The 27,473-nt window shown below is 40.0% G+C and overlaps 1 protein-coding gene across 1 annotated transcript in view; it reads right to left on the reverse strand.

Moving 5' to 3' along the window:
- Positions 1 to 27,159, reverse strand: part of sgpp1 (sphingosine-1-phosphate phosphatase 1) — a 48,353-nt gene extending 21,194 nt beyond the window's left edge. The window contains exon 1 of the mRNA XM_031280410.2: positions 25,881 to 27,159. Within this exon, the coding sequence (XP_031136270.1) occupies positions 25,881 to 26,783 (903 nt within the window). The 5' untranslated portion in view covers positions 26,784 to 27,159. The remainder of the gene's footprint in view (positions 1 to 25,880) is intronic.
- Positions 27,160 to 27,473: the final 314 nt, after the last annotated feature.

Consider the following 27,473-nt stretch of genomic DNA (forward strand, 5'->3'; position numbering starts at 1 on the left):
GTAAACTCTTATTTTCTCTTGTGTTCTGAATAAAAAAATAAAGTTCAAAGTTTAAATAGGAAAAGTATTAAGGCATATTTCACAGTTGTATAATTTTTTTTTTTTTACTGTTGATTAATTTAACTTTTTCAACTGTTTTTTAAGTTCATTGCAACATCTTTCCAGAAGTCAACGAGTAATCGTGTTAAATTATCATGATTTCAATATTGACCGAAATAATGTGATTATATTTTTTCCCATAATCGAGCAGCCCTAGCTGCAAAACTAATGATATTCCCAAAAGCAAAATGACAATGACGTTAGCATTTAGCTCAGAGCAGCTATGGCTGTAGACTTCTAGTTCTTCTTTCCATTTTGAAATCAACTCCCTAAACTAATTTCTAGCAGCAGTTGGCATATGGGAGTTGTCATTTCTCATAGTCTTTACAATATTTTAGCATTTACATTTTAGCCATTTAGATCCAGAGTCAGAAGGGTCTTGCTCAAGGACAGAACACAACAGTTGATCACAAGCTGCTGCATCAAATATGTGAGCGTCTGCTGACAGTCAGACAACTCCTGGGAGTCTCTCCTCCAGGTCAGGGCTTCCCCCGCCATTATAAGGTTTAGGTGCAGCACCCAAGTCGTTCTGGGCAGCACCTAAGCCGAATGAATGGAACTAAAAGACTTTTCTCAGATCTAGTAATTGTAGTTCGACTACTTTAGCAGGTTTTGTTTTAAGCTTTTTGGGCGTTGTCTGTTGAGCTATCTGCTCTAGCTTTTTCAACGTTTTAGACACAGATATGGAAATAATAATGGTCGAAAACAGTGTGGAAAAAGTGATGCGAAAGTACAAACTGACTAAAAAGAGTAGTCAAGTGACCACAGAGAACCAAAACAACCCCAAAGAAAACAAAAATATTCCAAAAAGAGACACAACATGGTTACAAGGAGACACTAAAACCAACAAGGAGACACAAAATGTATAGGGAAATCGCTTCTTTTATTTTTATATTGAAAAACGTAAAAAAAGAATTGAGGAAGGATGCCTAAACCCCCCGCCAAATACAAGCACCTAAGTCTTCAATAGGGTTGGGTACCGAAACGCGGTGCCAATAGGGCACCGCTTCCGACCTAAACGGTAGTAACGAGACTGAATAAGAACGAAAATTTCGGTGCCTTATTTCGGTGCCTGACTTTCCACTCCACTCAACAGCAGGTAACGTTAGCCTCCCTTTAGCTAGCAGCTGGATTAAACAGGGTTAAAATGCTGACAGCTAACATTAAACAGTGTAAAGTGGGACTGTATTTCAACAGTCTGCTCTGCAGCGCAGCAGATGACGACGTCGGAAAAACACAGACGGTGCGTTCACTGAAATTGGTAACCTACAGCCTCGCGGTGCATTCAAAGTTATTGTAAAATACCCTTTTCCCATCTGGTGGTTGTTTTTGTCATTCAACAGCAATTTACTGGTGAAATAAGTTATTGGTTATTATAAGTTATAGCTATTACATTACTATTAAATCATTTAATTTTGACCATATGGCCGTAGTAATAAACATGTTGTTCTTAAATGTCGCCGACTGTTGTTTAGTAACCTTCTTTTATTTCTTTTTTTTTAAACTTTCTTAAAAAGTATCGGTTCAGGCACCGTTTAGGCACCGGCACCGTTTTAAAAGTACCGCTTTAGCACCGGTCTCAGAAAAAAACCAAACCATACCCAACCCTAGTCTTTAACAAAGCCAGGGAAAACACTGCAGGTGTCTCTTTAATCACCAGGCTGCACTTCAATGTGTCAATTATAAACTCAGACCTGGAGATGTTGTATGACCCAAAGGGCAGTTGGCGATCCACGGTGAATATATCTCACAGGTCTCCACATAGAAATATCTTGGCGTTTATTAGGACAACTCGCTATCCTGGAGCATCCATGTGGACAGTGTCTGTAGCAGACTACAACGACGACCGCACTTTCTGCGTTGACTTAGAGTTCATGGCGTCGATCAGAAATTCATGTTGGTCTTTTGTCAGGCAGTGTTAGTAAGCCTCAGCCGATACGGCATCTTGGTTTGGGAACCTGCATGTGCAACGTAAGTCTAAACTGGTCCGAATTTTGGGGTTGGTCAGCACCAATCCTTACAGTCTATCTATGAACAGGCTACTCTGAAACAGGCAGACAGGAGAGTTGATGACCCATCCCATGCTCCACATGGTCAGTATGAGCTGCTGCCCTCTAGGAGGAGGTTCAGAGTCCCTCGATGTAGATTAAATAGATTTCAAAATTCATTTGTCCCTGCGTCAATAATGCTTCAAAATAGCAGCTACATTAATGTCTAGGTCAAGACGGAGGGGGGTCTCTTTGCTTTTTCTACTATTCAATTATTTACTTATTTATTTATAACTATGGGATTATCACTTTTTAGAAACCTTGCTGTGTTGTTTGTTAGATATGTATGTTGTATGTCTGTACGTATGTTTCTAATGGTAATGGCAGCAGCGGGGGGAGGGGGCGCTAAATTTTCCATTGTGGAACAATAAAGTTTCTTATCTTATCTAAAATGAGGTCAGTGCAGGCCAGGGGAGGTTTTGGTTGAGAAACGGGCGTCTTGCTGTGTGTGGATTAGCTGTGAAGGTGTCCATGTCCATAACAAAGAGTGTCCCACGGCCGTGTTGGCACGCCGCTGTGGCCCGGTGCCTGTGACCATGGCGGTGCTGCAGCGGACGTTTTATGGACATGGTGTTTTTTTTGTGTGTGGCTTGTGGTTCTCTGCACACTGCTTATTGGCCGTTAGCCTCAGTGAAGGGTTTGATCTGTGCTCCCTCACGTGACATAGAACGTACATACATATACACACACCCAAACCACACAGCTCCCAGGGTGTGCTGTGTTTTACTTTCAACACTGCCCAGATGTAAACTAATCGTGTTCCAGGCTATGCACAAACCAAAATTGTGTGAATATCTGTCTTATGTTGGAAGTCCTTAATACCGCAGAAAAAGACTGAGGCCAGACCTAATTGCTTTTAATCACTTTCACCATATGCTTAATTTGATGATTAGAAAATCAAACATTTGCAGCTCCAAATGTCAACAAGAGAAAAACATCATAAAAATCGTAACTACTGCAACAAACAGTTTTTCTTCTTTTGAATGCAACAGCATTGATTTTAGGTTGACATTCATGTGCAATTTGAATGAAAACACAATGTCAAACTCAGGGCTGCAGTTAGGAAATGCTATACTGTTAAATGTATTTATGCTCACAGGAAAAGCTGTACTGTTCCCACCTAGAGGGAGGAAGTCTCACACAAATCCTGTTTACCATGATGTTTTCTGTTCTGGCTCAACTGGGCGATGTAATGAGAATTTATATGGACACAATTTCCTAAAACTACCTATTGATGCCTTATCTTTCTGGTCTGACTTTTCAGTCCAGCAACCCTTAAACTCTTTAACATCCGTCCTGGGTGAGCCGGTCACAAGTGGACAGCTCTAAGTACTAAGAGTTTAAGAGTTTTCACCTGGCAGCAGAATGCGTCTCCAAATGTGTCCTGAGTGACCATTTGTGATCGGATCTCACTTGCCCATACAAATAAACACGGACATCATGACCGTTTGCATATAGGCTGGTGTGTGTGTGTGTGTGTGTGTGTGTTGCTCACATACCAGTAGTATATACTGCACAGGTTTGGGGGGTAGGGGGGTAGGGGGTGTGTGTGCATCTCTTTCTAGCGTTCTGATTGGTCGAAAAAAACAACAACAAAAAAAAAAAAAACGTTGAAAAAAAAGAAATTGATAGTGCCCGGTTTGTTGTGCCCGCTGAGGGGAAGGGAAGCCCGTGAGAACCAGAACCATGACTGCCCGGAGTGGCCTGTTACAGTGTGGTGAAGTTTTAAAATCATGTATTCCTGAAAGGGAGTCTGGCGTGGGTTAGCTTGTTAGTTCATTAGCTTCTGAGTGGTCTTATTTAGATTTTTGTAGTTAAAACGTATGTTTATACCAATGGTTAACGGTTAAAAAGTTAGGGGGGTAGGGAAAGGGTGTCCAACTGTCATACATGGTGTGGTTTGTAGTGTTTTAAAAAGCAGTGTCTCAGCCTGTCTGTCTGCTTTTCCCTGCTATTTTTTAGCTAGCATTGCTAGCTATCTTGTTAGCTCGTTTGTCGCTATTTTTCCTCCACAACACGGCTCTTCTCAACAATCAACGGTGCTTTTTCTTTAATTCTTTTGGGGAAAGCAAAAGGTCTTCCAGCCATGCCTACACAGGGTAAGTAAATTAAAAAGCAAAATGTTATGTTTAAGCCTATTCTAAGATATTTCATTCATTCATTCATTCATGAATTAAAACGTTTTTGTGGCATATATGTTTATCTAGATAGTCTGCATCATTAGGTCCTTATCCATGTGTTTTTAGCTAACTTAACATATATATACTGGTGTGTGTGTGTGTGTGTGTGTGTGTGTGTGTGTGTGTGTAACAATAAGTTACGGGAGTGAGAGATGCAAGGCATTGTGGCTGTTTAACTAATTTATATCAGTTTTAAGACTAAAAGATCATGTTGTAGGGGCATTTATTGGTTTCAATAGGTAATGTCCAGTAGATTTAAGACGAAGCTACAGCTATAACATTATCTAAACGGTTGGTTTGTGACTAAACCTTTATCACAAGCTGCTTTAACACATAAGCTCTCGCCATATGATCCATTTCTATCATGATCAGGTTTAACAAAATCTTAATGTAGCTTAATGTAAAATGTTCACTTTCTTTAGTGTTAACCTTATAAACTAATATAGGAGATAGTTTTACTGTTAGCTGACATAGTCTGTCCATGTTATAGCATCGACTGCCTATATTACCTTTCAACAGATGTATTCTCAGTAATCTGGCAATCTACTAGAAACAGGGTGCTTTTAAATCACCAAAATACTGGGGACAACCCCGTTTGGTGTGCTCCTCAATGCTTTTAGCATTGGGGGCTAACACTAATGTTACTTTTACTTTATGACAAGTGTGTTCTGACTGACCTGTCACCTCACGTTCTCTGTCAGTCATTTCTAACTAGTATGTTATATGGCTAGCTAACTAGCTTGTTAGCTGTCCATTGTCCTTCTATTTACTTCACTAAAACAATAAGATTGACATCCACTGAACCAGAGTGCTTATGTTATCAGTAGTTAGCTTGTACTGGTTTCCTATCTGCGTCCAAGTTATAGCAGCTTAGCTGGGAGCTTCACCCACCTACAGTTAATGTTATAAGGCGGCATAAGGCGGTCCTTTTTATAGTGTCAACTTCCTATATTACCATCTAACAGATGTATTCACAGTAACGGGCCAATATGCTAGAAACAGAGTGCTTTTAAATCACTAAATTAGTCGTGACAGCCCCGTTTGGCCTACTTCTCAATTCTGTTAGCATCATTGCTGTTAACTGTAAACATCTTAGGTTAGCTAATGTTGTATTTTGGTTTCTCCCTTGTAACTAGGGCTGAACGATTTTTGAAAATAATCTAATTGCGAGTTTTTCAAAAATATTGCAATTCAATATGCGATTATTTTTTAAGCTCTTTGTCTTCTGTATTATTCAACAAAGACAAGCAATGAATCATTGTATAGTATGAACAATACAAGATTCTTGTTCTTTCCTGGAGGCCTGTATGTGATGATGAAATTAGGTGATGCAGGAATTTATATGAATGACATCTTTTATTTAACTACTTCAGTCCCAGTAGTATACTGAGCACTGACCAAGCTTGGTGGAAACATTCATTTGAAAGTCAGAAACAAATCACACAAACTAAAGGGCAGATTGGAGAAATATAAAAACAAATATGTGGCTTTACCACACTTAGTAGTATTCACATTCAATTATCATTTACTGTAATAAACATATGTAAATATGTGGATTGCACTTTTTAAACACTGTCTTTGAACTCTACTAGACAGTTAAATAAGTAAAAATATAGTATATACAGTATATACAATGGTGTATTTTTTTACAGAGCACACAGAGGAGCTGCCTCCAGCCCCACCCTCCCCTCATGAAGTGGCGTGCAGCGTGCATGACAGCGTCAACGTTGCACTCACACTCAGAGACAGAGAGGCTATCGTTACGTTAGCAGTAGCATGCTGCTGCTGGTCTTGTCGTGGGATTAACTGTACTAATAAAAGCGTTGAAACAACGCGGCCACGCTGCTGTGATAGGTCCCCGAACGGCATTTATCAGAGTCTGGTTGTTACCCCTCCCCGTGGTAGTCTCAACCACTCCATATCTTTGTAACGGAGCTAGCTAACTGGATCTAACCGCTAATCGGAGCTAATCATTGCTAACCGAGCCTTCAGTTCTGCGTGCCTGTATCCATTAACTGCATGTATGGACTCGATCCAGAATAAAACCCTTCATTTTATTAAAATGGCTGTAAAAGTTTTAAACTACAACTCAGAGTTGTTTGAATGACAGAAATCTGCTTAAGGTACGGCGTAGCGTTAGCGTGCTAAGTTGGTGCTTTCTCTGTGGGTACAGACTGATTTGCTCTTGCGAGTCACGTGACCAAATCGCAGCCTTAACATATCGCAATATTATTGCAAATGCAATTAATCGTTCAGCCCTACTTGTAACATATGCCAAAAACAGTAACAGATGAAGTAACATGAAGTCAAGTACATGTACATATAGTGTACTGTAATTGTAACCTGTACTGGATACAGTATTTTATGTTTGTCTGTTTGCTGAGCTAACAGTGTTATACACACTACTGTAGTAGCTGTATGAAAACTGGGTCATGTTTTGTGGCGATTCTCCATGTTGACATGTTGACTGATTTGGCTATATGGAGAGAAATTTATTCTATTTTCCTCAGTCTGCAGCATTGTGCTTGTATAGTGTAGGGAACTTATTGTATATTTGCTTTCTCTGTGTACTTCATTTACAGTACTATAATCACGAGAAGTAGAATTGCTAAAAGTGTTTCAGATAGCAACAGCAGTGGATAACTGGTTCAAACAGAATTAAGACATATGTTTTCTGATAATTGGGTGTGTGTTTTTGCTAATGATATGTAGCATTTTGAAAGAACTGGTCCTTGTTTTTAAAATAGTACTTAAGCAATCGAAAAGAAGAAGAAGACTGCAATTGTAACATACTGCTGTTTATACTGTTTAAACCTCTGGATTAAACAGATTCTCTTCTTAAAAACAGAAAATGTAAAGTCCCAAGTCTATCAGAAGGCTTACAACTTGCCACCCCTGAACCAGGTGATCAACTTACAGGAGGAGAAAAGTTGACATTTAATTGCCCCCCGGCCTGCAGACTAAGCGTGAAAGCAGTGGATGACTGTTTAGCAGGCGGTCAATGGAGTGACTCCTTTCCAACATGTGGAGGTAAATCAAGGCTCTTCTTTTCCCCTTGCTCTTTATCTAGATGTTTCTCACAGAGCACCGTAATCTCACAACGCATGATTTGCACTATTTAGCCTGTTCTACATTTTACAAATCATGTTTGTGATGTGCTACTTTTTCTTCTTCTAGTACACATTAATAATACTTACCGTTTCTGGTATTAACATTAATCCAACTTAAAGTTAAATAAAGTTTGAATTAACACATCTTTAAAGGGGTTTGAACAAGACCTGAACATTAAAACCTTCATGTATAGTGTGTATAGCAGAGCGACTGTATAAGACTATTGGTTTTAGCTTTTTCTATGAAATAACTTATTTTTTTATTTTTTTTGTGGGGGTGACTGGGTATGGGTGATCACAAGCACAAGGGTGTGTGAACAGTAAAGTAGCATTCAATCGTGTGTGACCTAATCTAAGTCTGGTATAGACCAGTTCTTCCCTTATGTTTAAACTCAGAGCAGTACCCCTTTTCCAGGGCACATTCTTCAGTATTTTATGATAGCACATGATTACTTTCTTTTGTGCTAACCTTATAAACCAATAGGGGGATAGTTTTTATTGTTAGCTGCCATCGTCCGTCATTGCTACAGTGTTGACTTCCTATATTACCTTCTAACAGCTGTATTCTCAGTAATGGGCATGTTTTGATGTGATTCTCCATGTTGACTGATTTGGGTATATGGAGAGAAATTAATTATATTTTCTTTTTATTCTAGCCTTATAAACCAATACGGTAGATAGTTACGTGTAAACATCCTAGGTTAACTAATATTGTATTAGTTCTCTACCCGTGTAACATATGCCAAAAACAGTAACAGATGAAGTCAAGTACATGTACATTTTAGTGCTTGTAAGGAATTGATACCTGTATGGTATATTAGCACTTCACAGAGGAAAATCCCACCCATTCCATGTGTAAAGGGTTGTAGGACTGTTTATAAAATAAGAAGACATTTGGTTTTCGGTTTTGTTGTGTGTTAGGATGTTGTATTTTAGACGGTGACGTTCATGTTTTAAACTGTACCCATTTATGTTTTTAGCTCACCTGCAAAGTTTGTCATTCCTTCACCTCAGGTATGTTTATACAAGCACTGTCGCTGTTTAAACAAGGCATTAGCTGATGAGTTGCTGATGGCATGAATAGTTTGAAAGTTACCAACGCATAAAAATAAAAGTGGTTGTACTCTGAGGTAACCTGGAGGGGGGGTTCAATTTTAATTTATTATTATTATTATTATTATTATTATTATTATTATTGATTGTGTTAAGATAGTTTAACTAGTTTGTTTTTGACAAATAGATTACTTCTGATCGTAAGCGGATGCTATTTCGCAAATTCACCACTTGGTTGTTTACTTCTAGCTAGTTAAAAGTAATATTGGAACTGAATCCTTACTAAAACAGATCACTGTTCTAACATGTGTTTAACTATCTAGAGGTGACTGCTATGTTTATAGTAGTTCTTCTTGAAATTACACCTACCAGGGACTTTTATTGTAAGATATTGATAACTCGTGTGAAAACATCAACACGGTCTATTTAGTAATGTATCACGACTGCAGATAATCAGCTCTTTACCTTGATTGCTGATTTGCTAGGTGTATGGGGCAATAGTAAAACCTAAAACTGTAATATAACTGAAAGAACACAAGAAACTGGATTGTTTGTGTCAGTTTAGGCCATGTTATGTGTTGTTCATCAGAATTTAGTCTTCATTCCTCCATATAACATAAGTCTAAAAATGATGGAATCATATCAGTCTGTATAAAACGTAAGTACAATTTCACTCCTATAATAAAAACAGATCTAGAAATGATATGATCCTTAAATAGTAGTTTTAATGAATACAAAGCAAACTGAACAGAAAAACGTATTTTCTTTTCTTTCAGTTGCGGCTGAAGGGCTCGACCAATGCTACAACATAGCAGCACAGTGTCTTATCATCAACCCATGAAAGCTAGAAGTCACGCTGCTGCTCTTCCATACTGCATCAGGTGCTATATTATTTTTCTGTTTTGTTATATTAGTAGGCTACAGACAACACTAAAAATCATTACTTAATCACAGTATATATTATTTCTGGTGTACACTGTTGACTTGACTCATGGCTATTGATTATACGTCACTTTAGCTTTGCTACTACCTCATTTAATTCAATTATTCTTAACTTGTGTTGCAATACCTGAATTATCCCTATTGTGAACCCTAAACTTATCTTTTATTTTAGTTCATATCATAACCCTGCTCACAAACTCACATGTACATGAGTCATCTGTTTGCCAATATCAATGTTCCTGCTACAGTAAATCCTACAGGCAAAGTGTACTGCTTCACAGGAGTATGAACCATACGCTTTTTAGGTTTTGTCTCAAATATTGTGCAGTTTGTTATGAATTACTCATTGGTTTTGACAAGGTAAATTAAATATGTTAAACAACCTGCAAGTGTCCACTCTGGTAAATTTAATTGGACTGTTTTTTATATTAGATTATATAAGATTACAGAACATGAAAAACCTAAATGCCTTGATAAGGGTTTTTAATTTGTTGCAAATATGACCATGACTTTAATAATCTCTTATTGCTCTGAAAAACTACAATCAATTCAATAAATGTTTATAAGCATCACTTATGATATGAACTAAAATAAAAGATAAGTTTAGGGTTCACAATAGGGATAATTCAGGTATTGCAACACAAGTTAAGAATAATTGAATTAAATGAGGTAGTAGCAAAGCTAAAGTGACGTATAATCAATAGCCATGAGTCAAGTCAACAGTGTACACCAGAAATAATATATACTGTGATTAAGTAATGATTTTTAGTGTTGTCTGTAGCCTACTAATATAACAAAACAGAAAAATAATATAGCACCTGATGCAGTATGGAAGAGCAGCAGCGTGACTTCTAGCTTTCATGGGTTGATGATAAGACACTGTGCTGCTATGTTGTAGCATTGGTCGAGCCCTTCAGCCGCAACTGAAAGAAAAGAAAATACGTTTTTCTGTTCAGTTTGCTTTGTATTCATTAAAACTACTATTTAAGGATCATATCATTTCTAGATCTGTTTTTATTATAGGAGTGAAATTGTACTTACGTTTTATACAGACTGATATGATTCCATCATTTTTAGACTTATGTTATATGGAGGAATGAAGACTAAATTCTGATGAACAACACATAACATGGCCTAAACTGACACAAACAATCCAGTTTCTTGTGTTCTTTCAGTTATATTACAGTTTTAGGTTTTACTATTGCCCCATACACCTAGCAAATCAGCAATCAAGGTAAAGAGCTGATTATCTGCAGTCGTGATACATTACTAAATAGACCGTGTTGATGTTTTCACACGAGTTATCAATATCTTACAATAAAAGTCCCTGGTAGGTGTAATTTCAAGAAGAACTACTATAAACATAGCAGTCACCTCTAGATAGTTAAACACATGTTAGAACAGTGATCTGTTTTAGTAAGGATTCAGTTCCAATATTACTTTTAACTAGCTAGAAGTAAACAACCAAGTGGTGAATTTGCGAAATAGCATCCGCTTACGATCAGAAGTAATCTATTTGTCAAAAACAAACTAGTTAAACTATCTTAACACAATCAATAATAATAATAATAATAATAATAATAATAATAATAAATTAAAATTGAACCCCCCCTCCAGGTTACCTCAGAGTACAACCACTTTTATTTTTATGCGTTGGTAACTTTCAAACTATTCATGCCATCAGCAACTCATCAGCTAATGCCTTGTTTAAACAGCGACAGTGCTTGTATAAACATACCTGAGGTGAAGGAATGACAAACTTTGCAGGTGAGCTAAAAACATAAATGGGTACAGTTTAAAAAAAAAAAAAAAAAAAAACATGAACGTCACCGTCTAAAATACAACATCCTAACACACAACAAAACCGAAAACCAAATGTCTTCTTATTTTATAAACAGTCCTACAACCCTTTACACATGGAATGGGTGGGATTTTCCTCTGTGAAGTGCTAATATACCATACAGGTATCAATTCCTTACAAGCACTAAAATGTACATGTACTTGACTTCATCTGTTACTGTTTTTGGCATATGTTACACGGGTAGAGAACTAATACAATATTAGTTAACCTAGGATGTTTACACGTAACTATCTACCGTATTGGTTTATAAGGCTAGAATAAAAAGAAAATATAATTAATTTCTCTCCATATACCCAAATCAGTCAACATGGAGAATCACATCAAAACATGCCCATTACTGAGAATACAGCTGTTAGAAGGTAATATAGGAAGTCAACACTGTAGCAATGACGGACGATGGCAGCTAACAATAAAAACTATCCCCCTATTGGTTTATAAGGTTAGCACAAAAGAAAGTAATCATGTGCTATCATAAAATACTGAAGAATGTGCCCTGGAAAAGGGGTACTGCTCTGAGTTTAAACATAAGGGAAGAACTGGTCTATACCAGACTTAGATTAGGTCACACACGATTGAATGCTACTTTACTGTTCACACACCCTTGTGCTTGTGATCACCCATACCCAGTCACCCCCACAAAAAAAATAAAAAAATAAGTTATTTCATAGAAAAAGCTAAAACCAATAGTCTTATACAGTCGCTCTGCTATACACACTATACATGAAGGTTTTAATGTTCAGGTCTTGTTCAAACCCCTTTAAAGATGTGTTAATTCAAACTTTATTTAACTTTAAGTTGGATTAATGTTAATACCAGAAACGGTAAGTATTATTAATGTGTACTAGAAGAAGAAAAAGTAGCACATCACAAACATGATTTGTAAAATGTAGAACAGGCTAAATAGTGCAAATCATGCGTTGTGAGATTACGGTGCTCTGTGAGAAACATCTAGATAAAGAGCAAGGGGAAAAGAAGAGCCTTGATTTACCTCCACATGTTGGAAAGGAGTCACTCCATTGACCGCCTGCTAAACAGTCATCCACTGCTTTCACGCTTAGTCTGCAGGCCGGGGGGCAATTAAATGTCAACTTTTCTCCTCCTGTAAGTTGATCACCTGGTTCAGGGGTGGCAAGTTGTAAGCCTTCTGATAGACTTGGGACTTTACATTTTCTGTTTTTAAGAAGAGAATCTGTTTAATCCAGAGGTTTAAACAGTATAAACAGCAGTATGTTACAATTGCAGTCTTCTTCTTCTTTTCGATTGCTTAAGTACTATTTTAAAAACAAGGACCAGTTCTTTCAAAATGCTACATATCATTAGCAAAAACACACACCCAATTATCAGAAAACATATGTCTTAATTCTGTTTGAACCAGTTATCCACTGCTGTTGCTATCTGAAACACTTTTAGCAATTCTACTTCTCGTGATTATAGTACTGTAAATGAAGTACACAGAGAAAGCAAATATACAATAAGTTCCCTACACTATACAAGCACAATGCTGCAGACTGAGGAAAATAGAATAAATTTCTCTCCATATAGCCAAATCAGTCAACATGTCAACATGGAGAATCGCCACAAAACATGACCCAGTTTTCATACAGCTACTACAGTAGTGTGTATAACACTGTTAGCTCAGCAAACAGACAAACATAAAATACTGTATCCAGTACAGGTTACAATTACAGTACACTATATGTACATGTACTTGACTTCATGTTACTTCATCTGTTACTGTTTTTGGCATATGTTACAAGTAGGGCTGAACGATTAATTGCATTTGCAATAATATTGCGATATGTTAAGGCTGCGATTTGGTCACGTGACTCGCAAGAGCAAATCAGTCTGTACCCACAGAGAAAGCACCAACTTAGCACGCTAACGCTACGCCGTACCTTAAGCAGATTTCTGTCATTCAAACAACTCTGAGTTGTAGTTTAAAACTTTTACAGCCATTTTAATAAAATGAAGGGTTTTATTCTGGATCGAGTCCATACATGCAGTTAATGGATACAGGCACGCAGAACTGAAGGCTCGGTTAGCAATGATTAGCTCCGATTAGCGGTTAGATCCAGTTAGCTAGCTCCGTTACAAAGATATGGAGTGGTTGAGACTACCACGGGGAGGGGTAACAACCAGACTCTGATAAATGCCGTTCGGGGACCTATCACAGCAGCGTGGCCGCGTTGTTTCAACGCTTTTATTAGTACAGTTAATCCCACGACAAGACCAGCAGCAGCATGCTACTGCTAACGTAACGATAGCCTCTCTGTCTCTGAGTGTGAGTGCAACGTTGACGCTGTCATGCACGCTGCACGCCACTTCATGAGGGGAGGGTGGGGCTGGAGGCAGCTCCTCTGTGTGCTCTGTAAAAAAATACACCATTGTATATACTGTATATACTATATTTTTACTTATTTAACTGTCTAGTAGAGTTCAAAGACAGTGTTTAAAAAGTGCAATCCACATATTTACATATGTTTATTACAGTAAATGATAATTGAATGTGAATACTACTAAGTGTGGTAAAGCCACATATTTGTTTTTATATTTCTCCAATCTGCCCTTTAGTTTGTGTGATTTGTTTCTGACTTTCAAATGAATGTTTCCACCAAACTTGGTCAGTGCTCAGTATACTACTGGGACTGAAGTAGTTAAATAAAAGATGTCATTCATATAAATTCCTGCATCACCTAATTTCATCATCACATACAGGCCTCCAGGAAAGAACAAGAATCTTGTATTGTTCATACTATACAATGATTCATTGCTTGTCTTTGTTGAATAATACAGAAGACAAAGAGCTTAAAAAATAATCGCATATTGAATTGCAATATTTTTGAAAAACTCGCAATTAGATTATTTTCAAAAATCGTTCAGCCCTAGTTACAAGGGAGAAACCAAAATACAACATTAGCTAACCTAAGATGTTTACAGTTAACAGCAATGATGCTAACAGAATTGAGAAGTAGGCCAAACGGGGCTGTCACGACTAATTTAGTGATTTAAAAGCACTCTGTTTCTAGCATATTGGCCCGTTACTGTGAATACATCTGTTAGATGGTAATATAGGAAGTTGACACTATAAAAAGGACCGCCTTATGCCGCCTTATAACATTAACTGTAGGTGGGTGAAGCTCCCAGCTAAGCTGCTATAACTTGGACGCAGATAGGAAACCAGTACAAGCTAACTACTGATAACATAAGCACTCTGGTTCAGTGGATGTCAATCTTATTGTTTTAGTGAAGTAAATAGAAGGACAATGGACAGCTAACAAGCTAGTTAGCTAGCCATATAACATACTAGTTAGAAATGACTGACAGAGAACGTGAGGTGACAGGTCAGTCAGAACACACTTGTCATAAAGTAAAAGTAACATTAGTGTTAGCCCCCAATGCTAAAAGCATTGAGGAGCACACCAAACGGGGTTGTCCCCAGTATTTTGGTGATTTAAAAGCACCCTGTTTCTAGTAGATTGCCAGATTACTGAGAATACATCTGTTGAAAGGTAATATAGGCAGTCGATGCTATAACATGGACAGACTATGTCAGCTAACAGTAAAACTATCTCCTATATTAGTTTATAAGGTTAACACTAAAGAAAGTGAACATTTTACATTAAGCTACATTAAGATTTTGTTAAACCTGATCATGATAGAAATGGATCATATGGCGAGAGCTTATGTGTTAAAGCAGCTTGTGATAAAGGTTTAGTCACAAACCAACCGTTTAGATAATGTTATAGCTGTAGCTTCGTCTTAAATCTACTGGACATTACCTATTGAAACCAATAAATGCCCCTACAACATGATCTTTTAGTCTTAAAACTGATATAAATTAGTTAAACAGCCACAATGCCTTGCATCTCTCACTCCCGTAACTTATTGTTACACACACACACACACACACACACACACACACACACACACCAGTATATATATGTTAAGTTAGCTAAAAACACATGGATAAGGACCTAATGATGCAGACTATCTAGATAAACATATATGCCACAAAAACGTTTTAATTCATGAATGAATGAATGAATGAAATATCTTAGAATAGGCTTAAACATAACATTTTGCTTTTTAATTTACTTACCCTGTGTAGGCATGGCTGGAAGACCTTTTGCTTTCCCCAAAAGAATTAAAGAAAAAGCACCGTTGATTGTTGAGAAGAGCCGTGTTGTGGAGGAAAAATAGCGACAAACGAGCTAACAAGATAGCTAGCAATGCTAGCTAAAAAATAGCAGGGAAAAGCAGACAGACAGGCTGAGACACTGCTTTTTAAAACACTACAAACCACACCATGTATGACAGTTGGACACCCTTTCCCTACCCCCCTAACTTTTTAACCGTTAACCATTGGTATAAACATACGTTTTAACTACAAAAATCTAAATAAGACCACTCAGAAGCTAATGAACTAACAAGCTAACCCACGCCAGACTCCCTTTCAGGAATACATGATTTTAAAACTTCACCACACTGTAACAGGCCACTCCGGGCAGTCATGGTTCTGGTTCTCACGGGCTTCCCTTCCCCTCAGCGGGCACAACAAACCGGGCACTATCAATTTCTTTTTTTTCAACGTTTTTTTTTTTTTTGTTGTTGTTTTTTTCGACCAATCAGAACGCTAGAAAGAGATGCACACACACCCCCTACCCCCCAAACCTGTGCAGTATATACTACTCATACCTAAATCATACAGTAGAAACATGCAATGACTAATGAAAAAGTGCTGTCTACAGTCTTTTTTGTGTGCCAAAAGGCCTAACTTTTCTCTGCATGACACGGTGGCAGAGTTATTATGTGTTGTAACCTGAAAATAAAGATGTCTACCGGCGGTCACTGGGACCTTTGAAAGTGTTCAACATTTAGTACTTTTGTAGCTTCTAACTGAATCTCTTACTGCTGAATAGCCAACATTTCCTGATTTTGCTGATCATACCAAAAGCTTTTTTTTTTTTAATTTTTTTTATAATATACTCAACTGTTATGTCTGATATGTTGTCTGTATGTTTATCTGTCTTGTATGTCTGGGTGAGCCAAAGAAAAATTTCCACCCTGGTGGACAATAAAGATTTATTCTATTCTATTATTCTATTCTAATAACAAAATAACGGGGGACTTTTATTGTGAAGAATTTATTTGACCACCTCCGTCGGCTTCTAAATAGAAACGGCAGACATTGCGACGTAAGAACAGGAACGTCTGTAGCAATTTCCTACATATTCGTGAGTGTGGTCCGAGTGATCGGGTCTCAATGCGTCCTAGGTGCATTCACACCTGTACTTGGAGCTTTCCACTTGTGATCGGATCACACAGGTCTGAATGGGGACTTACATTCCTGTGTCTCCTTTCCATTTTTCTTTCATCCTTCTGCTGGTCTCGCCAGCATGTTTCCTTTGATTAGGGTGGCACCTAAATCATGGTTGCAGCTGTCCCGGCGATCCTGCTCTGCTCCCTGCTATGCCCTGTTACACCCTGCTACGCTCTGCAGTGCCCTGCTACGTCCTGCTACGCCCTGCTAAGCTCTGCTGTGTCCTGCTATGCCCTGCTAAGCTCTGCTGTGTCCTGCTACGCCCTGCTAAGCTCTGCTGTGCCCTGCTACGTCCTGCTAAGTTCTGCTGTGCCCTGCTACGCTCTGCTGTGCCCTGCTACGTCCTGCCACGCCCTGCTAAGTTCTGCTGTGCCCTGCTACGCCCTGCTAAGCTCTGCTGTGCCCTGCTACGTCCTGCTAAGTTCTGCTGTGCCCTGCTACGCTCTGCTGTGCCCTGCTACGTCCTGCCACGCCCTGCTAAGTTCTGTTGTGCCCTGCTACGCTCTGCTGTGCCCTGCTACGTCCTGCCACGCCCTGCTAAGTTCTGTTGTGCCCTGCTACGCCCTGCTACGCTCTGCTGTGCCCTGCTACGTCCTGTAACGCCCTGCAGTGCCCTGCTACGTCCTGCTAAGCTCTGCTGTGCCCTGCTACGTCCTGTAACGCCCTGCAGTGCCCTGCTATGCCATGAACTACTACAACTACTATTTCTAGTCATAGTTCCATTATATTTATTGTGATTATTATTGCCACTGTTCATCACACCCCCAACCGGCACCGTCACACACCGTCTACCAAGAGCCTGGGTCTGTCCCAGGTTTCTCCCTAAAAGGGAGTTCTTCCTCGCCAATGTCGCACTAAATGCTTGCTCTTGGGGGAATTACTGGAATTGTTGGGTCTTTGTAAATTATAGAGTGTGGTCTAGGCCTACTTTATCTGTACAGTGTCTTGAGATAACTCTTGTTATGATTTGATACTATAAATAAAATTGAATTTGCTCCCCGTCACTCCTCCCCTCTTACCTGCCTCTGCAGTCTTTTTTCTCCTTCTTCCTCCCCCTCACCTTTCTGTATTAATCCCCTCTTCTCTCATTGCCCTCTAGTCTCATTTTATCTCCTCTCATCTACATCTTTTCTCTACTTCCTCCCTCTCTTTTGCGTTCTCTCTCTCCTTAAACTGCTCTTTTCTATTCTGTCCTTCGTCCCCTCCCTTATTCCACTCTTACCAGTATCTTCCATAGAGACATCTGGCTGTAGTTAACGTCTGAGCTGGAGGAGGGCGGTGGGATGGGACCGTCTCACTGTGGCCCATCTGAATCCAAACATTCCTGCTTTGCTGAGACGGGTCAGCTGAGGCAGGGAAAAATGCTCACAACCAGCAGGGGATGTAAAGGACAAACCCTGCCATCTACTCTCAATTAATCCTGCTTCCAGTTAGTTATTCTGTAATCTAGAGCCTCCCCAAAAATTTGCAAAGAAAACTACGACAACTGCTTGGTACATATGCACCAGAAAGACAGAAAAAGACCCCGTTCAGCCCCCATCACCTCATCCTAACATGTAAATACAGAAATAAGTTCTACTTTGCAAAGACAAGGGGGTGATTGAGAAAAATGCTACTACCACTTAATGTTCAACCAAATCACCGGGCTATTTTTGTAGAATGCAAGAACCAACCCGTTTGGAAACATTTGACCTATGCTGTTGGAATATCTTGTATCGCTTATTTTCCTGATCCGTTGGGTTTAGAACTTTAAATTCTGTTGTTGCCTGTGATTTTTTTGGAAATAAGAATCCATTGATGAATCAGACAAAAGTTCCGACTTTGCTCGACCAAACACACCTCTCCATCCTGCTCAAGGTTTTCCAGTCACTACCTTCTAACTTTCAGTTGGAGTTTAAACATTTAGCCTACATCTTGGGGAGAAAAAAAAACACATGACCTGGTGTATTATTGAAACTGTGACAAGGACAAAAGTTTTTTAATCATTAAACCATTACCCAACGTCAAATAGCAGACACCAGAGCAAGTCACAGACAAACCACAGCTCTTAATGAAGCATGAGTGGCAGGAGAGGAGCAATGGTGACGACAATAACGGAAACACCACCGCCACGGCATGTGTGCACAGCATGGACCATAAACCAAAATCTTTCTCCTCTTAAACTTGAAATTGGTGCTCCACATGATTCCAATACAGCAGGATAATAATGGCTTGAAGTTGGAAGCTACAACAGGGAACATTTTATTAAGTTATTAGTGAAGACAGACGGCTTAAAGGGAGGATATAATAGTGTGTTCTAATTGTACTCAGATTTTTAAGTCAGATGTTTCCAAGGCCAAAGTCGGAAACGCGCCCCCTGACCTCGGATTTCCGAGCTCAGAACTCAGACAGCCTCGCAGTACCTCGAGCTAAAAATCCAACATGGCTGCTTTGTGCATCAACAGCAGTAAAAGCTGTAGTAATATAGAATTTATTAGCACTTCTGTCTTATTTGTGTCTCACTAAATCAGTCGTACATACAGTCCTGTCCAGCTTCTATCTGCGGACATGTTGCTACACTGTTTGTATGCACAAAAACACAGCCTAATGCATTGTTATCAACTGGTATTGCTAACAATGGCTAACCTGGCTAGAGCTAACCCCACAATGAAAAATCGGACTTGTTAAATGGATCGCATTCCCAGCTCCGACTTCTGAGTACCGATGGTGAATGGATCGCACTATAGCCTACTTCTGGAGACAACGACAACTTCTGTCAGTGTTCGTTGCAGGTATACTATCTGCATATTGAATTTAAGACTATTTGAAATGCAAAGGCAAAGTGAATCAATGACATGCAAGACCAAAATAAATGTGAGAGCATCATGGGGTGACCTCTAGCTCACCCAGTAAGAGCGTTCGCCCCATGTTGGCTGAGTCCTTTGCAGCGGCGCAGGGATCGAATCCGACCTGCTGCCCTTTGCTGTGTGTCATCCCCCATCTCTCTCCCCCTTTCGTGTCTATCCACTTTCAAATAAAGGGAAAAGCCCCAAAAAAATAATCTTTAAATAAATGTGAGAGCATCAGGCTCAAAAAGTGAGACAGACAGTCTTATCTGGTGTTCCACACAAGCGAGTCAGCAGTTTGTATTTTAAGACCTTGAATAGAGATTGTTTTGTTCAAAGTGTTTGGACATGGACATGGAAATAAGGCTTTGTCAAATTTGAGAGCTTTTCTGAAATGTCATGCGTGTTTTCAAACTCAGGTTGACGGGTAGAGAAAGACCTGTGAGGAGATATGAGAGGGCTACAGACACTAAATCAGTCTTATCTTGTTGGAGCCCCACACTCGGAGGTCAGGGGCCGGCTCTCTTATCTCCTGCTCCGGCAGACAGATGGGGAGGCAGAGAGTCGTAAATCAATCGCACCCCTGCTCTGATTCAGACAACACAATACAGGGCTCCCACACAGTTTTCTTTCAAAGCACAGGGCTTTCTTCACCCACAGCAAGGTTAAAGGCCGTTTAGCATCAAGCAATGATTTGGAGAACACAGTCTTTTCCCTAGCTTTCTGGGAGACTTTTGTGCGCATATTTCCTCAAGAAAAAGTGACGTTTTTCAATTGAAAAAAATGCGATGTCCCTATACATTTTGTGTCTCTTTGTGGGTTTTTGTGTCTCCTTGTAACCGTGTTGTGTCTCTTTTTTTGGTCATTTTTGTTTCTTTGGGGTTGTTTTGGGTCTCTGTTGGCATTTGGCATCTCTTTTTAGTCAGTTTGTGTCTCTTCGTGGTAGTTTTGCATCTCTTTTTCCACATCGTTTTCGACCATTATTATTCCCTAAAACGTTGAAAAAGCTAGAGCAGATAAGAAATAAACAACGCCCAAAAAGCTTAAAAACCAAACATGCTGACACTACAATCACTAGATCTGAAAAAAGTCTTTTTGTTCCACTCATTCTGGTTAGGTGCAGCCCAAAACGGCTCGGGTGCTGCACCTAAACCTTATAATGGCGGGGAAACCCTGGAACATGACAGGGCATTGTGGGAATAGTACTTAACAAGAAGTGGTAATCAGTGCAGTCTCCGGCCTACAACTACAGGTAATTGTTGCAGAGGAGTCATCAAATCAGCAAGGAAAACGTTCTTCTCTTTGCTGGAGCCGTTGCGTCAACATTTTAAGTAAATGTTCGTCATTTCACCAGTGTGAACGTACATCATACTCAAAACATGGCTAGAATTAGTATTTTGTACGCCGTAGCGACACAATGACTTGTTTAAGTCAGACCCACTGCCCAAGGTGACGTGTTCAAATTGTTAATTTTGTACAAGTCGTCCAAAACTCACAGATTTTGAACTTTTTATTGATAAAATACTTTTTTTTTTTTTTTTTTAAAACAGCAAATACTCATATTTTAGAGGCTGAAACCAGCAAAAGTTTGGCATTTTTTGCAAGAAAAATGGCTCAAACGAAAATAGTTGTGGATGAATTTTCTCCCTAACGATAAATCGCCCCGTTGTTTCAGAGATCTGCCACAAAGTGTAAGGAGCACAATGAGAATCCACACACTGGACAAATGGACTTCCTGCAGTTTGTTGGTCACGTCCCTCACAGTGTAGATGCACAGTGAGACAATGGAAGTGGACTACACAGATTTTCTGTTGGCTTTAACAGGCTGGACACAATTGAGTGTTGTTCCTGCTGAGTGAATAGGAGGAGGAGATGCAGAAATCAACAACAGAGAATGCCTGTTAAAAAAAGAAAACCTGTGTGCATGTTATTCCAATGATTTGGGACACTTTAATCAGTTTTTTTTTTTTTAAGTGGCCATATTATGTTCATTTTCAGGTTCATAATTGTAATTTGAGATTGTATCAGAATAGGTTTACATGGTTTAATTTTCAGAAAAAAACATATTTTTGTTGTACTGCACATTGCTGCAGCTCCTCTTTTCACCCTGTGTTGAGCTCTCTGTTTTAGCTACAGAGTGAGACCTCTCACTGCTGTAACATCTTTGTTGGGAGTCGCACATGCTCAGTAGGTAGGTAAGACCACATGCTCAGTAGGTAGGTAAGATCACATGCTCGGTAGCTAGGTAAGACCACATGCTCGGTAGCTAGGTAAGACCACATGCTCGGTAGCTAGGTAAGACCACATGCTCGGTAGCTAGGTAAGACCACATGCTCGGTAGCTAGGTAAGACCACATGCTCGGTAGCTAGGTAAGATCACATGCTCGGTAGCTAGGTAAGATCACATGCTCAGTAGCTAGGTAAGATCACATGCTCAGTAGCTAGGTAAGATCACATGCTCAGTAGCTAGGTAAGATCACATGCTCAGTAGCTAGGTAAGATCACATGCTCAGTAGCTAGGTAAGACCACATGCTCAGTAGCTAGGTAAGACCACATGCTCAGTAGCTAGGTAAGACCACATGCTCAGTAGCTAGGTAAGACCACATGCTCGGTAGCTAGGTAAGACCACATGCTCGGTAGCTAGGTAAGACCACATGCTCGGTAGCTAGGTAAGATCACATGCTCGGTAGCTAGGTAAGATCACATGCTCGGTAGCTAGGTAAGATCACATGCTCAGTAGCTAGGTAAGATCACATGAGCTAGCTAGCTGTTTCTCCAACTTCAGTAGTACAAGGAAGGATTAGCCGGGAGACTTCTTCTAAATCAGGGCTCACTTCCAACTTTGTGTGGAATACCTGCAGAACAGGGACATGGAAGTAGTTCTATTCAATTTATTTTGTAGGTTAGGGTGAATTTGTGTGTTGTAGCAGTGTTTTGCCATTAAGAACGAGCTAGCATGCTAACGGTTAGCCCCCTAACCCCCTCGTCTCGGCTAGTGACGTAGAAAGCCGTGCAAATTTTGATCAGCTCACCCGGAGACTGAAGGCAGGACACGTTCAGAAACTGTATCTCACTCTAAACAGCACGGATGGGTTTTTATCAAAGTTTGTATGTGTGTGGAAGCACCAGAGACACAAAATAACACCCCAAATCCCAGAAAAAGTGATTTTTTCATAATATGGGCACTTTAACTTGGCCAAAGTTGAGGAAGTGGTGAAAGTTTGTTTTTGTTAACATGCTAATTTGCTGAATGTTTCCCTCTGAATGTCCCCATGTTAACGTCCCAACAAGTGTTAGAATTTAGCTTTAAGTAAAGCTGAGTCAAAGCAAAAACTACTGTCTTAATCGATTAATCTGTCGTCTATTTTCACTGTTAATCATTTTTTGGCCTATAAAATGTCAGAAAATAGTGAAAAAAATGTCCATCACAATTAGCTCAAGTTGATGTATTTAAATTGCTTGTTTTGTCTGACCAAAAGTCCAAAACCCAAAGATATTCAGTTTACTATCATAGAAGACTAAGCACTGCACACTGCCTGCGTGGCGTGAGCGTGTCAGCTGCGTGGCGTGTCCGTTTATATTTCGGCTCCCATGGTAACAGGTTAGAGCGTGCACACTGCCTGCGTGACACGCACATCTCAGGCGCGGCTCAACCCGCGCCGAAAACGCGTGCATGCTAGAAACAGAACCGACGCCTATTTTTCACGCGACACGCAAGAGTGTTGGAAGTGTTTCCAGTCAACATAGAATAGGAAAAGATGTTAATGTCATTTTGACACGAATACATTTAATAAATGACATGTTGATGTTTGAAAGTCTCTAGGTTTTGACATAAATGCAGATATAAATGTAATAAAAAAATAATAAATAATTATCGATTTTCAAATATTGCACCTGTCAATACAGAATGAAATATTCTGTAGCCTATTTTGCCGTCAATACTGCCGACGTTGTCTTTGCTGTAATCAGATCAGTCTATATTCATGTTTAACATGGTATTTCATTTTATCAATAGGAAACATCCATGTGTCCAGACAAGGCTAGCAGCAGCAGTGCTGCGTCAGACACCTTTCTGGTGTGGAAAGACATAGAAAACGCCACGCAGCTGACACACAACAGAAACGCCACGCTCACGCCACGCAGCTAATGTGTAGCCGGCCTAAGAAACATGGCAAATACATTTGACAAGCAGGAACCAATGAACTTTGCCATTATTGGTGAAACTACGACTTAATTGATTATCAAAATTGTTGTTGTATTTTCTGTTGATCTGGCCTCTACATTTTTTATCCATCTTTTATGCTGTGTATTAAACCGTAGCATCACAGGACTGTCAGTTGGCTGTAGAACTGCGGACTTTCAGCCTTGTTGTAAACACAATGAGCTTGATTTCACAGCAGTGCAAGCATTAAAGAGTCAACAAATGTGCTCATACAGCTCAACAGCTGCGGCTGTTGGCTTCTGTCACTGTATCCTCTGGGTCAACCGCACATTAATTGGTAAAGATGCAGCCTCAGAGGGCAGTGATCCTGTATCAAGGGTTGCCACATGGCACATCAATAGACTGTGCTGTGAGATGCTGGTGGGTATGCAGAGACAAATGCTGGAAAACGTGGCATAGGAAACTGCAGTATTTCATTTAAATACATTTTTTGTGTTGTAGTTTGTTTATATTCAGTTATTACAGGAACTGAATTGCCAGTGACGTTTAGTGTTCAAAATATATACACTGTTTTCTTAGACTTGGTTGCCAGTTTATTCATGCGTACCAAAGACGTCACTGTAGCCTAGCTACATAGAGCTAGGCTACAGATACACAAGTTTTTAGATACAGGCATGGCAACAACGCATCTAAACAGAAACAAGACAGAAAGACATCAGATATTGGTTCTGATTCATATTTATTACCTCCAATTGTATTTTGTCCCTTAAAGGATAACTACCGTTTTTTTCAACCTATGTTCCTATGTGTTTGTGTCTAAGTGACTGATGGGAACAACAATCTTTGACATTGGTCCAGTATTAAGAGAGATCGCTGCAGTTGACAGTGGAGAAACAAGCTACAATGTAAGTTAATATGACAATTGTCCAGCTTGTATTTACCTTCACAAAAGTGCTCGTTTTACCACTGACAGACTCATATAGATTAATATATTATTAATAATATTAATATTAAGTGTCTGACAACATTATGGAAAGGATCCCTTCAGAGATAGACCTTTAAATCCTCTTTAAGACCTTTCTGTTTAACCAGAAACAGCTCTGAAGTCACTAGCGCTAAACCCACCGTTTAAAAAAGCAATACTTTCAGCGTGTATAGAACCAACATATTTTCACATGTAAATTGGTAAACTATGTGTTTATTTCAACCAAAACTAGAGTTGTGATGGTTGGAAAAGTGGAAAGATGTTGTCAGACACTTAGAATATTAATCTGAGCCTGTCAGCAGCAAAACAAGCACTTTTGTGAAGGTAAATACAAGCTGGACAATTGTCATATTAACTTACATTGTAGCTTGTTTCTCCACTGCCGACTGCAGCGATCTCGCTTAAAGGTGCCGTAGGTAGGATTGTGAAGATCCAGGACTTAGCCAAAAAATTTGAACATCAACAACTTCTCAGTCCCTCCCCCCTTTCTGCTAAAGCCCAAAACGGTCTCCTAAGCCCCTCCCCCCACAAGGGAGAATGAATGTGTGTGCATGAGCAGTGATTGACACGCAGTTAGACACCCCGCTGTTGCAGGATAGGTAAAACGACACCAAGATATGGCCCAAGAAGAAAAAAATATTATATGCGATAACAGGACATCAACCGTGTAATGTCGGGGACGAAGTACTGTGACGTCAGGTGGTCCCTATGAATTACTTGTATTACTTATAATGTTTAAAAAATACTAATATTAAATTACTTATAATATTCATTATCAACTTTTGTTGATGCTGTTTTAGAGGTGTTGATTCAACTTGATGGACTTTTGGAGACTCTAGTTTGAGATGCTGTTGAAATAACTAAAAGGTGTTTCTATGTTCCACATATCCTCTTCAGTGTCTTTACTTTGACCCACCTGTTTGAGTAGAGGGCTCCTTCCCAAAAATGTTTGTCTATTGTGTGTCTGTAAAAGTGGCAATGGGCCAATATATAGGCTATTGTGTTTTTACTCTACTAGACTCACCCTGCTGCTCTATAACGCTCATGCATTTACTGGCCTGCTAAAATGGGCGTGTGATCATCCCAGGTTGATCATCATTGTTGCTAGTGTTTCCGAATATGCAAATAAAGGAACCTGTTGTGAAACATCACAAGAGGAACTTTCTCAGTTTCTTTTGTTGAAATCATGAGGAATTATCTTTGCCAACTTCCCTTTCTCTGCTACTGCATTTCAAATTCCATTTCTTTTCCTTTTTTTAACACTTTGACGACATGTAATATGGTTTTACTGTACCTCCCAGCGGCCGTAGGTCATGAAGAACAGGGAGAAGGGGATGGCGGTGCCCGACATGGCGTGTGTGGACGGCATGCTGTACTCAGAGTTGTAAAACATCTCCACTTTGACCACAGGTGGGGAAGCAGGCCGGGACCACCCGACCACATCCTTGGTGCACTGCCCCAGGTACATGACCCAGACCCACACCATGATCAGCCTCCTGCCCACAAAGGCGTCCACGTTCCACACGACGAAGGGGAAGAAGGTGATGTAAAAGAGCTCGTTTCCCAGCTCGGTTCCGAAAGTGAACATGTAGTACAAGAACCGGTTCTCGATGAGGAACTCCTGCCCGGCGTCGCCCGTCAGAGAGTTTTTGCGTAGGGGTTTCACTGTGCTGCTCTTCTCCGTTTCCCTCTCCTCTGTTTCGGTTGCCTCTGAAAAGTCCGGCCGGACCCCGCTGTGACCGCCCTGACCCGCGGCGGTGGCCCCGGCGAGGCTCCGGCCGTTACTGCCCACACCAACCGTTTCTCCCTTGGCGGTCGAAGCGGACACAAGTGCCCCGTTCTGGGGAGCATTTTCACTCTCCTCTCCTCTGTTTTTCGGAACATTTGAATCGGTGATCCTCTTTCGAACACCCACTGCTGCCGTTTGTACTTTCTCCCCTTCCCCAGCTCCTATAACGGACAAGTTTTCACTCTCATTTTCTTCGGTGATGTGATGATGGCAAGCACCGTTGTTGTGCGAGTAAGTCCGGTCTGCTTCCTTGCTGCTGCTGCTGCTGCTGCTGCTGGTAACGTTACTACCAGCGCAGACGGTTCTCGAAAATGAACCGCGCACTCCACAAAAGCGCTGAAAGCGGGCGACAAGGTGGGGGTCCTGCAGATAGCGGTACAGTTCTACAAAACGGTTACTTTTCTCCATATTTACTCCGGTTCACTCACCCCCCACACGGCTGAAAGAAAGAACACGGACTCCGCTACTTTCCCCCAAACAGTGGACGATGAACGCTAGCTGCTCTCGGCTAACGTTAGCTAGTTAACCCGTGCATCCTGGCAGAGAGAACTCTGAATCATTTTTAAACTACAACAAGTTATAACGGCGGGTAGTATTATTTAAAAAAAGAAAAGAAATGATGTTTCCGGTAAGACGATAACGGACAAACCGAACGGATCGGTTCTTGTTCGACAGCGTCCAGATGCGTTCAGTGACCCGCTATCTGAGTAGTATCCTGAATCTGACAGATCTGCGGAGCACGCAAGGGAGCGAGCCTTCCCTGGTGCCTTCTGATGCTGTCGGAAATTTAACAATTCTTTACTCACTTAAAACCAAACGGACACAGATTCTGGTATTACCTTCTTGTTCTGAAAGTGTTTTCGTTTAACAAATTATGTCAAACTCTAAAATGATTAAGTTAGAGAAGTTTCCTGACTTAAATCGGGAAATATATAATATAAGTCCAAGACCCAAGCCTGACTGAACGGAATAGATACATATAAAAATGCTGTATAATAAAAACCTTTCGAGGTGAGCTGCATCGGAGAGACTTGGGCTCATGACCTCAGTAGGCCTATTTGGAAAAACTATAGCCCTGCATGTACACTGTATTCAAAC

Source organism: Sander lucioperca, chromosome 18 (assembly GCF_008315115.2).
Source record: "Sander lucioperca isolate FBNREF2018 chromosome 18, SLUC_FBN_1.2, whole genome shotgun sequence".
Taxonomy (NCBI): Eukaryota; Metazoa; Chordata; class Actinopteri; order Perciformes; family Percidae; genus Sander; species Sander lucioperca.